At 37.6% G+C, this 13,718-nt stretch overlaps 1 protein-coding gene across 2 annotated transcripts in view; it reads left to right on the forward strand.

Annotated features, from left to right (window-relative positions):
- The window catches only part of ACBD6 (acyl-CoA binding domain containing 6), a 206,533-nt gene that overhangs the window by 166,766 nt on the left and 26,049 nt on the right, over nt 1–13,718 (forward strand). For both annotated transcript variants that reach the window (XM_008066240.1, XM_008066241.1), the window contains one exon: nt 5,055–5,085. In XM_008066240.1, the coding sequence (XP_008064431.1) occupies nt 5,055–5,085 (31 nt within the window). The remainder of the gene's footprint in view (nt 1–5,054; nt 5,086–13,718) is intronic.

Raw genomic sequence — 13,718 nt, forward strand, 5'->3', positions numbered from 1 at the left:
TTTAGTTTCAACCACTCGTTCATACTGCGCCCCATCTACTCCAGTTCCTCTCTCGCCAGCGATTTTAATATGATGTCAATGTAATGTTGTTTTAGCTGCAGTTTTGTAAGCATACTTGTTCTTGAGGACATTTGTGTAGATGTGAATCTGGTCAGTTGCCTTAAAAGGGATGAATAATCAGTAATGCTGCCTTTGATTGTTTTCCTGTCATTGGTTTGCTTGTCACATTTTCAGTGATTATTTATTAATTTGCATATCATCTATTTAAGTTAGCATTTCCTGGTGTAGCCCATATGAAAAGAGAGTTCTTCTCTGTACTGAAAGGGTGATGGTATAAAGCAGAGCTGAAAATACCAATTTCCATTTGATCGTAGATGTATGGTTTTCATTCAAATAAAGATTAGATGTTTAATCACTGCTTACTCAATGAGAAAGATCTCCAGAGAATCAAGTTTTTGTATTTTGCTGTATTATGTCAGCTTTTGAGAATATATACTGTTACTTTCTATTCTTTATTCCGAGAGAGCCATTAAGAAAATTGAGGATGGGCTGACCAGAAAGTTATCTTATAATTACGGATTAACAAGTTCATTCCATTATTTTGTAGAGAATTAGACAAATGTCCAGAAACAGAAAGATAGCCAATAAAAGAGTGACCTCTAACTTACCCAAAGACACCATTTCTGGGGAGATTGCTGGCAATTGAGAGAGGCAAGAATGCCAAGTGGGCAAAGGCTTTTCAACCAGGGCAACCCCACTTTTATATTTGCTTCATTGACTTGTCGTTCCAGAATCCATTTGAACCAAAACTTCCAAGGCATGTTAAAGAAAAATTGAAAATCACTAATCAAGAATATAGCCTATGCTTGGAAGCTTTCCCAAAAGTTAAAAACAACAACAACAAAAAGACTACAGCCTAAAACTAATATAAAACCAACATGAAAATAAAATACACAGATCTGTGATAAAGCTTTCTATAAAGGATGTAGTGAGACTGTTACCAGATCACCACTCAGAGACAAGTTCCTGGTTTTAGGCACAACTTCAGGAATTGCTTGTCTGATTTCTAACTCTCAGCAGAGAAGTAGAAAATGGTAAGGGTGCAGGCACACTGACAGTAATAAAGGATAAATGGTAATCCTGTGGCTGAGGAAAAGAAAGGAAGACTAAAATCAAACTCAACAAAAGTCTGGGGCCATTTTATGAAAGGCCAAATAGCCTTATGTACTTTAATGCCTTATATAGGCATCATTTTTATTATAGCAAACACAATAAATGATGTTTTATTCACTCATTTTCCCAGACATTTACTTGGTACCAGGTATAGAGAGACCTCATCAGTTTATGATGCTAACTCTGAATCATGAAGAAAAGATTAATTCTCTTCCATGCTCTTCATATAGAGTGATAGGAAGTAAGATGCATCAGAAATAATTATATACAAAATAGTTTACAGAGATGGTGTTTTTAATGTTTGGGTGTTTAAATGGTAATGTTCCAATTATTTGAAATACCTGTTGACATTAACTGCCTCATTCTCTAAAGATGCCAGTTAAATGAGGAGGTGCTACTATATCTGTATTTTTCTCCCTAGAAAGGAATGTGCCTAGGACCCGCAGCTTAAGGCTTAACTTATATATCTGGGAAAATAATCATAAAATATATTTGCAAATTTCTAACTTGTCAGATTAATTTAACCATTTTCTGTTAGTAAGTCACAGATCTCATAAAGAGAGGCAGTACATTCTAGGCTTAGAAATAATATTAAAAATTTCCCCAAACTGTATTACTAACTCAAAATTTTTATCATTCTTCTAATTTCTTACAACCAATTTGCTTGAGTGCCTCACTTCTCATATATTCACTTAAAACACTAATTTTTAAAAAACATCAGTAGATTACTGGATATGAATTTTTTCTCATTAACCACATCATGGGAAAATCCAGCCCCTCTATGCAATTCTGTTATTACTCTTTTAATGGTTCATGCTGCACTACTACTGTGTCTTTAGAGCTGACATTAGCAGAGATGGTGGATCAAGTGTGAATTGAATTAGAGCATCAGAATCATTATGATCACAAAAAATCCAGTAACACTAAAGAGAATTTTCTGCTCATAGAGAACAGCTTGGAAGCATGTTTTCTCCATGACTGTGCTCATTAAACAGTAACTCCCCATGCTTCCCTCCCCCTGCTCCTGGTTACCACTATTCTTCTGTTTCTATGAATTTGACAGCTCTAGGTACCTCATGTCAGTGGGATCATGCCTTATTTGGCCTTTTGTGTCTGGCTTATTTCACTATATCCTTTATGTTTTTTTAAACTGACACATAATGATTATACAAATTTATGGGGAGGCACTTTTTACTTTTGATAGGAGAGGAAAGGACCTTCTCTCTGCACACACTTGTATCCCTTAACTCCATTTTGAAAAATTCAGAGAGAAAGCTCTAATTAGCTTGACTTGAGTAACATGCTTGCTTTAAAACAAGGAAGATAATGGCCATCCTAGGGTTTTCCCCAATTCTCTGTGTAAACATAACTTCTCATAAAGTCCTCCCCTGTCCTCTCTATATAAAACAGAACCCTACGTCACTCTAGTCTCTTACTCTGCTTAGTTTTTTTCCCCCAGAATACTCATCACTGCCTATTATTAAGTATTATCTATTTACTGTGGTACATATACATGATGGAATATTATGCAGCCACAAAGAAGAACAAAATCATGGCCTTTGCAGCAACTTGGATGCAGCTGGAGACCATCATACTAAGTGAACTATCACAGAAATAAGAACTGAATACTGCGTGTTCTCACTCTTAGGTGGTCCCTGATCATTGGTCACACGAGCACAAGGGTGGAATTGGCAAATGCTGGACACTGCTGGTGGGGGGGGAAGGGAGGGAGAAAAGAGGGAAGAGGTGACACGTGGAAACTTTGAATATGTATGAACATAGAGATTAAACATGAAAGGTATACACAAATAGCAGAAGAACTGTTTTTCAAAGATGAGTAATTATGGAAACTGCAGTCTTGCTTGATGGATGCATCAGTAGAGTCCTGAAATTGCGATAGGTTAAGCCCTTTCCAAAGTTGCTTTCATTGCTAGACTTTCACTTTTAAACCATAAATGTGAGTGTGTAAACCCATCAGGTGTGCACATGTGTATGTGTGTGCCACACACACTTTTACCAATTAACATTGGAAACTGGCAAAGTAGATGTGAGCCTTAGGCCATAATGGCCAGTCCTTTTTTCTTTCGAAATTGCCCCTAGAGATAGCTAAGCAGGACAAGATACTCGGGAGCACAACTTCACATTGTCATGCTGCCCTGTGTAGAAATCACTCAGATGCTGTTCACTACCACTGCCTCAGCTCTCTCCCCCTATCTGTCCTTAATCTCAAGGGCAGGGCAAGTCAAAGGGGAGCAAGGTGGGGGCTGTATTCAGAAAGACAAGAAAAAAGCAGGCGAAAGCAGCCTCCTCTGCTTCCTGACTTTTGGGTGCTGCTTCCCATCTTTTACTTTCCTTAGTTATCCTTAAGGTGCTTGCTGGACATCCCAAGCATAATCACTGTTGCACCTCAGCCAAGTGTATCCTACCCGCTCCCACCCCCACCAAAATTACTACTTTCATGTCTTCTGTCACCCATCCACACAAGCATCACCTCCAGATCCAATCAGAATTTCTATTCTCTAGTAGGAAAACAAACTACATTGCCTCAAGGTTGCCCTCCTGCCATGATTTTTTCCTTACTACCTGTCTGAACCAGAAAATAAGTTCCCTGTGGCAGCTTTTTCTTTTCTTTCTAGAATAAATAGACTCATAGCCAAAAGGTTTTGGAGCCAACCCCCACCCCTACATTCAGATTTTAGGAAGTGAGAAAGGCAGATGTAGGGTACCCAAGAATCATTTGTTTTGTCACATATATCAGCCCTCCATGTTATTCATAGTAGTAGTTTAGCATTATTCTTTTTTTTTTTCTTTTGAGTTGGAGTCTCACTCTGTCACCCAGGCTGGAGTGCAGTGGCATGCTCATGGACACCACAGCCTCGACTTGATGAACTCAGGCGATCTTTCCCCTCAGCTTTACCAATTACAGATGTGAGCCACCACACTCAGCTAATTTTTTTGATTTATTGTAGAGATGCGGTCTCACCAAGTTGCCCAGGCTGGTCTTGAACACGTGGGCTCAGGCAGTCCTCTCACCTCGGCCTCCCAAAGTGCTGGGACTATAGGCATGAGCCATTGCACCCGGCCTAGCATTTATTCTTAAGTACCAGGGTCATAATCATGGCCATGCACATTACAAAGTGCCTATCAAATTAATTCCTAAATTCTACTTTTCACCTGTGTACTTTTTCTAATTATGTTTGCTCATGTAATACAATCAGCTGCTTTCAATATAAGAGGTAGCATTGCTAAAGAGCACTTAACCATGCTGTAAATAATATACACAGTTAGAATATCTTGGTTTTAAAAGAAAAAAATTACTGAAATGTTGGTGTTTTCTGAGAAACCTAGGGAAACTTTTGGCTTTCATGACAATTTCTGGAACTTTATGCGCTTTGAAGTCATACTTCTTTATGATATTTGAATTGGTTAGGAAACCTATATTATTAGCCTGGAATTTGTGAGTCTTTGAAAAGGGATTTAAAAACTACCCACTATAAATCACAGACTTGCTAGATAGATTTGGAGACAAGCTTAGGAGAAAGACATTTTAATGCTGGTGAAAATACATGATACACAATGTCAATTTTTCTGCCACTAACTAGGTAACCAAGTGGCCACATTTGAAGGGGTTCCCTTTGATTTATTGTGTTCAGGTATAGCTAGTTATCCCATCACTGTCCTGTAGGTGCTGTAATGAGCAGGTTACTGTTCTCTCCGAGATGGAGCTTGGTCACAAGTTACTGTGAGACTCAGAAAACTGACTTCTTCTCTTCCTGTCTGACAAACTTTTGGAACTTTGGCTTATCAGATATATTTTTATATACTTTGATACTTCTGCAGTTACTTAGACTTCTAAAATGTATTATTTATTTCTTTTGCAGGACAATGAAGGTCAAACAGCTCTACATTATGGTAAGATGTTTCTAAATTATTAAATAATTATATTTGAACATTTTCTCTATTTATCCCAACTCTGTTTATTCAGGAAAAAAATCTCAACTTTGCCTGTTACTGTATAGTGCTTAGAAAAGTACCTGATAACTAGCAGAGATAACATAAATTTTTGCTTAAAAAATAAATTAATAAACCAAATGTGGTGTCTCATGCCTGTAATCCTAGCTACTATGAAGGCTGAGAACTGAGGATCGCCCAGGAGTTTGAGACAAGCCTGGACAAAATAGCAAGACCCCATCTCTAAAATTGTTTTTAATCAGCTGGGTATGGTGGCATGCGGCTGTAGTCAAGCTACTCAGGAGGCTGAGTCAGGAGGATCACTGGAGCCCAGGAGTTCAAGACTGCAGTGAATTATGATTGTGCCACTACTTTACAGACTGAGCAACAGAGTGAGACCCCATCTCTTAAACAACAGATTAATAACCTAGAAAGTTGGAGATGTATTAAAAGTCTTATGGTCACATTCATAGTAAATTAAGAATTGTCTATTCTATCAACAGAAATGGAAACTCCTCCCACCTTCAATTCCCCTTTGAAAACTCATTATTTCATTCTTGGTACCATCACTGACATGTAAGATGCTAATTAAATGTGATATTTTAAACTATTTTCCCTACTGACTGATTCGCTTAATTAAGTCATCTTTACTTAAAGTAATCAATAAAATGGACTAAAACAATTTATAAGATGGAAATAATAATATAGCTCTTAGCTACTTGGGAAATTCAGTGTGATAAAAGATATTGAAGTATTTTCTAAACTATAAAGTACCAGTAAATTAAATTCAAAAATTATTTTTGGAACCTGTATGGTAGCATACACCTATAGTCCCAGCTACTTGAAAGGCTGAGACAGGAGGATCACTTGAGCCCAGGGGTTTGAGGCCAACCTGAGCAAAATAGTGAAACCTTCTCTCAAAAAAAAAATTTATTTGGGTATGAATATGGTTGAATAAAAGACAGTCATTAATATTAAACCAAAATACAGACTCAGAACTTTTGGGAGTGAATACATTAGGCTACTTGCCAGTCTTGGCAATCCTAGACTGCCAAATAACAAGTGGCTCAAGTGCCCCTGGGCAGTTTTGTCCAATGCTTAGCATTTGCTTGGGTGTCAGGAGACTCGCTGGATTATCTGGGAGTCTAAATATACTAGACTTGCTTTTATGCTGCTTACATATGTCAGCCTGATAATGAAGACTGAAATGTCTTTCACCAAATGCCTGTCCCAACTTACTTATGAGTTTAGCTAGTATAACCTGGGTATCAAAACTAGCAGGAAAAGGGAAAATTATAGGTCAATCTCACTTTTGAGCATAAGTGCAAAAATTCTCAATAAAATATTAGCTAATGAAATCCATCAATATGTTTTGTTTGTTTGTTTTGAGTCAAAGTCTCACTCTTTCACCCAGGCTGGAGTGCAGTGGCATGCTTATGGCCACCGTAGCCTCGACCTGCTGGGCTCAAGTGATCCTAATGCCTCAACCTTCTAAGTAGCTGGACTATGGACACATGCCACCACGCCTGGCTTATTTGTTTATTTATTGTAGAGATGAGGTCTCACCAAGTTGCCCAGGCTGGTCTAGAACCCCTGGACTCAGGTAATTTTCTCACCTCGGCCTCCCAAAGGCTGGGATTATAAGCTTCAGCCACTGCACCTGGCCTAATATATGTATTTTAAAAAGAAAAATGTCATGACCAAGTTGGGTTTATCTCAGGAATTCAAATTTTATCATCTTAATTTTCCACATTAGCAAATTAAATGGGAAACCATATGATCAAATTAAATGCAGAAAAAGCATTTGAGAAGCAGTACAGAAAAGTAGTAAAGACATTTTGCTCTTAGGGCAGACTTTAATGCTCATTTTAAGAAGCAGTACAGAAAAGTAGTAAAGACCTTTTGCTCTTAGGGCAGACTTCTGGGTCCAAATTCTACTTCTGCTGACCTTGGACAGATTATTCAACTCACTGAATCTCAGTTTATTCTTGATGAAACAGGAATGATAACCTTAGAGTTTGTTATGATAGCATAATGATAACTTATGTAAATTCTTAGAACAATGTCTGACACCTGATATATACTCAATAGATGTTAGTTCATTCTTTTTATGATAGAAGATAGAATATTTCTTTAAAATCAGAAACAAGAAAAGAATGAGTATCATAATGCTTATCTTTAATATCATGTTGGAATTCTAGTCTACATAAAATGAAAAACAAAAAGAAACGGTGCATGACATGGATAAAAAAAGAAAATCATCATCATTCTCAAACAACATAATTAAGCTACAAAGAAATCCAAGAAACTGCTATTAAATTATTAAAACTAATTATATGAATTAGCAAGGATGCTGAATGCATCTGTTTTTAATTTTTTTCTTAAACATTAGTATAAAAAGGTAAAAGAGTTAAAAAAATATATTTAAAAATATTATTTACAATAGCAACAATAGGACTCAACCTAACCAAAAAAAAAATTGAAAAACCTTCATTTAAAAAATTATGATTTTTTAAAAGACATATTTTAAAGATCTAAGTAGAAGGAAAAATAGTCTTTGTTCATGAATGGGAAGGCTGAATATCATAAAGATCATTTTTTCCCAAGCCAGACTACAAATTCACATAATTTCATAAGAATCCCAGCAGGTATTTTGTGGAATTTAACTAGCTGTTTTAAAATTCATATGGAAGAAAAAAGAGACAAGAATAACTAAGACAATTTGAATTAAAACAAGAAACACGAACTTCCTCTTCCAAATATCAAGGTGTTGGTTTAAAGCTTTAATAGGCCGGGCTCGGTGGCTTAAACCTTTAATCCTAGCACTTTGGAGGCCGAGGTGAGGGGATTGCCTGAACTCACAGGTTTGAGAACAACCTGGACAACTTGACAAGACCTCATCTCTGTAATTAAAAAAAAAAAAATTAGTCAGGTGTGGTAGCACATACCAGTAGTTCTAACTACTTGGAAGGCTGAGGTGGAAGGATCGCCAGACCCTGGTGGGTCAACGCTGGGGTGGCTGTGAGTGTGCCACTATACTCCAGCCTGGGTGACAGCGTGAGACTCCAACTCAAAAAAAAAAAAAAAAAGCTTTAATAATGAAAGCTAAGACTGACTTTCAATATGACAATGTGAGGAGCTCCACTGACCTACTCTCCTGTGAGACTGGTGAAAATAATTTTTTTACATACAGGCATTGATATGTTCTGAAATGGTACTAAGGCCAAGCAGCAAATAAAGAAACATCTATTTAAGAGAAATATACAAACATTTGCTAAGAAGGCAAGTGTTTGTGATATTTGAACCAAGCCCACTATCTGCTTTCTTACCTGACTTTAAAAATAGTATTTAAAATTATGTATATAATATATGATCAAGACTATAACATACAGAAGTGTGATGTATTTGCCAGTAACAGCAAAAAGGAGGTGGGTGGGAGTGAAGCTGTAGGAAATGACTACATATGGTAAACTAACAACTGTAACAATGCATTATTGAGTTTGTAACATGTAACTGTAACAATGTATTGTTGGGTTTCTTATAATATATATAACAATACTACCACCAAAAGAAGGAAAATGGAAGAGAGTTATACAGGAGTAATGTTTCTATATCTCTGGAATTAAATTAGTATAAATCTAAACTGATTTTGATGAGCTAGGATGATATGTATAGTAAAGCTTAGAGCAACCACCAAAGGAGAAAAAAATGAAAACTCACTAAAGAAATTAAAATACTACATTAGCAATGTAGAATGCTACATTCACTTAATGTAAAAGACGGCTAAAGATGGAGTAGAGGAACAAAAAACACAATACATGTAGAAAACAAAAAGTAAAATGACAGATGTAAACTCAGCTTTATCAATTATAACATCAAATGCAAAGGGATTAAACAATCCAGTCAACAGGTGGAGATCATCATAATCCAACTATATGCTGTCTACAGGAGGTGCCTTTAGATTCAAAGATACAAATAGGTTGAAAGTAGATGGATGGAGAATGATATGTCATATAAACAGCAACCGCAAGAAAGGTAGTGTAACTATACTAACACCAGACAAATTAGACTTCGAAACAAAATAATGACTAGAGAGAATGAGAAACATTTTATAATGATGAATGGGTCAATCTATCAAAAAAATCTAACAATTTCTAACAATAAACATATTGCACCTAATTATAGCACCAAAATACATGAAGCAAAAGCTAACAGAAATGAAGGGAAAAATAGATGATTCAAAAATGATCATTGGAGGCTTCAGTAAATCCATTTTCAATAATGGATAGAACACTAAACAGATGATAAATAAGGAAATAGAAAACTTGAACAATAGTATAAATCAACTATACTTAACAGATATCTTTAGAGCATTCCATCCAACAACAGAATATACACTTTTCTTAAGTGTACATAGAACATTCTTCAGGATAGACCATATACTAGGCCATAATACAATCCTTAATAAATGTAAAAGGATAGAAACAGTGTGCAGTATGTTCTGTGACCACAGTGGAATGAAATTAGATGTCAAGATCAGGAAAAAAATTGGAAACTCACAAGCATGTGAAAATGAAACAACACATGCTTAAATAATCAATGGGTTAAGGAAGAAATAAAAAGAGAAATCAGAGAATACTTTGAAATGTTGAAAATAAAGACAGACGCTCGGCAAGATGGCGACGGGACAAGTCGAACTGTGACGATCTCCACAGGGGTAGCTCCTGAGGGCAGTTCCACACGCCCCTGCAGCCGCCGCCTACACAGGGGGTGGCTTCTGTGACCAGTCCCATGCAGCAAACTGCCTCCATCACACTGCGGCCTCCTCGGGATTGCTCCTGTGGTGGTTGCCGGGTGCTGAACAGCTACTGTTGTTGCGGCTCTCAGTGCTGGCCCGGGGAATTCCCAGCTTCCTCCTCCACCCCAGGCCACCCACGACCCACCAGCTGTGGCGCCCAGCTGCCTCACTGATTCTCAGTGCCTGATGCTGGACACACACCTTTGTGGTCCGTCTTCATAGCTCGTCAGCTGGGGCCCCCACGAGTGGAGAGAAAGGATCTGCAGAAGAGGAGCTGCCCACCACAGCCATTTTCCAGGCAGAGATTCACATTGCCCCACCCATCTCTACCCAGCCTCCACCTTGTTTTCTAAGGTAACTTAGCCAAAACAGGAGACAGAAGCCCCTCCCCTATGCTGAATCAGACACTGACAACTCAGTTCTGTGAGGCAGACCTGTCACACAGCAAGCCAAGGGAACCGACCCAAACTCTACATAACCCTGTTTACCTGCAATGAGAGCAAAGGGGAGGGGTTAGAGATCAGAGCTGAAGAGACTTTAGACACTTAGGAAAGACCCCAGAGCTAGTCTGGTTTCTAATTTGGATTTTTTACTTTATTGTTTTGACTGTTTGTTTTGTTCACTTTTGTTTGGTTTTTGATTTAGACTACCTTTGTATTGGAGAAGAACACATCAAAAGGCATGATTTTATTGGTCTGTCTTTGTGTGATTACCAGTATGCTTTAGGGAATTTTCTTTGTCTGTTTTTTACTCTTTTCTGGCCTTGTGTCTCTTTTCATTCATTAGTTGGTATGTAAGTCTGTTTTACCCCTTATACTTCTCTGTCTCGAACTTCCTCTTGACCCCCCCCCTTCTCGTATTATTTTCTTTTTTCTTACCTCCTTTTATTCCAGGGAGCAAACCTAAACCCCACTGCATGGACAGATTGTAAGGCAGTGGGAAGTGGGTTCTGGGGTGCCCATACACCTGTCAGTGGATACTGGGATCTGCAGATAGATACTGAATCACAGCTTCCCCTTCAGTTAAATTTCAAAACTGCAAAAAGTACAGCCCCCAACTCACAGTCGAGCTTCAAAAGTGAACAAAGCCAGAGGATTCCATAATGTTCTCCTCATAAGGAGATTGAACAAAAAGAAGTAAAAGCAATCCCATCTTCCCTGAAAAATCCCACCTTCCCTGAAAAACAGAATTAAAGAAGGGGAGGGAAAGGGGAAGAGAAAAATCTACACAAATGAAGAAAAAACAAAAGAAAAATATGGGTCTGTCACAGACCCCTGGGAAGTGAGACACTGAGAAAACAGATTTTGGAGTGCAAACAATGAAGAGCCCCCAGAATGACTGGTCTCAAACTACAAACGCAGATATCAAGACATTAATAGAGAGATTAAAAAGAATGAGAGACAAGAGGAAACCAGGAAGGAGTTGATAACTGAGATAACAGTAGTAAAGAATACTGTGAATGAAATAAATAACAAACTGATAAGCATGGAAACCAGAATTAGCCAGGCAGAAGAAAGAATCTCAGAGCTTGAGGACCAAAATATAGAACTAACCCAAATTGTCAAAAACATAGAAAAGAAACTTAAAAAGACAGAACAAAACCTTAAAGAGGTGAGCGATTGCTTCAAGAGACCGAACATAAGAGTAATTGAACTTCCTGAGGCAGAAAGAGGGACAGAGACCACCCTGGAACAAACATTCCATGAAATTGTTCAAGAAAACTTCCCTCATCTCATCAGTGACACAAAAATTCCAACACAAGAGATTTCAGAGAACCTCTGCAAGACAACAAATGAAAAGACCAACTCCCAGACACATAATAATTTGCCTAACCAAAGAAGGTAAAAAAGAAAAAATCCTAAAGGCAGCAAGAGAAAAAGGTCAGATTACCTACCATGGAAGACCAATTAGAATAGCAGCAGATTTATCTACAGAAGCCCTTCGGGCTAGGAGAGATTAGAGGCCTATCTTCAAAGTTCTAAAAGATAAACAATTTCAACCAAGAATAACCTACCCAGTCAAGCTAAGCTTCATCAGTGAGGAAGAATTAAAATCCTTCCCTGATATCTAATCCCTAAGAATTTACACTGCCACCAGACCACCTCTACAAGACCACTTTAAAAAGTATTAAATACAGAAGAAAAGGAAAAAGAACAACAACATTCTTCACAAGAGTACAGGAAAAAGATTAAAAACACACATGAACCAAACCAAAGACCAAAAGAAAGACAACAAACAAACAGGAACAGCAACAACTCTGTAAGAACCTCATGACAGAGATCAACTCAGTAATTAGCCTGAATGTGAATGGACTAAATGCACCACTGAAAAGACATAGAATGGCAAAATGGATAAAATATAACCAGGCAACAAAATATTACCTACAAGAGACTCATCTCACTAGAAAGGATACAGAAGGCCACTATTTAATTATAAAAGTTTCACTCCATCAACATGAAACATCCATCCTAAACATATATTTATCCAACAAAGGAGTGCCAACTTTCATAAAGCAGCTTCTAGGTAAACTCATAAAAGATATTGACTCTAACACTATCATAACTGGGGACTTTAATACCCCACTCACAACCCTAGACAGATCATCAGGACAAAAAGTCAGCAATGAGATCTGGAACCTCAATGTGACTCTTGATCAAATGGCTTAATTGATACCTACAGAACACTCCACCCAACGACCACAGAATATACATTCTACTTATCACCACATGGCATGTACTCTAAGATCGACCACATCCTTGGCCATAAATCAAGCATAAACACATTTTAAAAGATTGAAATTTTGCCATGCACCTTCTCGGACCACAGTGGAATAAAAATAAACAATACCAACAAGGTTCCCCCAAAACCCACAAAGACATGGACACTAAACAGCATGATGCTAAACAACTCCTGGGTCAATGATTAAATCAAAACAGAGATTAAAAGATACCTGGAAACAAATGAAAATGAAGAAACATCTTACCAAAATTTCTGGGATGCCATGAAAGCTGTAGTAAGAGGGGGATTCATATCTCTATAAATGCACATGAAGAAAATGGAAGGATCACAAATTAGCAGCCTAACAAGTCACCTAAGGAAGCTGGAAAAGCAAGACCACCAAAACTCTAACTTCAGCAGAAGAATCCAGATCACCAAAATAAAAGCCCAAATCCAGGACATAGAAGACAAAAAGATAATGCAAAAAATCAGCAAAACAAAAAGCTGGTTCTTTGAAAGGATAAACAAGATCAATGGTCCCCTAGCTAGACTGACCAAGAAAAAGAGAGAAAAAGCCCAAATAAACACAATCGGAAGCACAAAAGATGAAGTCACATCTGACCCTGAAGAAATACAAAAGATCATTAGAGACTACTATGTATACTTGTATGGAAACAAACTTGAAAACCTTAAGGAAATGGAGAACTTTCTGACATCACACAACCTGCCTAGATTGAAACAAGAAGAAATTGAGACCCTAAATAGACCAATAACAATAAGGAAACTGACTGTGTTATAAGAAAACTACCTACAGAAAAAAGCCCTGGACCAGATGGCTTTCCAGCAGACTTCTATAAAACATTTAAGGAGGAACTGATACCAATCCTATTGAAAGTATTCCAGGTGATTGAGAAAGATGGAACTCTTCCCCAAATCATTTTATGAAGCTAACATCACATTGATACCCAAGCCAGGTAAAGACCCAACAGAGAAAGAGAACTACAGGTCAATATCTTTGATGAACATAGATGCTGAAATTCTCAACAAGATCCTAGCAAACCGGATTCAACAACACATC

Source organism: Carlito syrichta, unplaced genomic scaffold (genome assembly GCF_000164805.1).
Source record: "Carlito syrichta isolate Samal-C Ts95f unplaced genomic scaffold, Tarsius_syrichta-2.0.1 Scaffold308869, whole genome shotgun sequence".
NCBI classification, from domain to species: domain Eukaryota; kingdom Metazoa; phylum Chordata; class Mammalia; order Primates; family Tarsiidae; genus Carlito; species Carlito syrichta.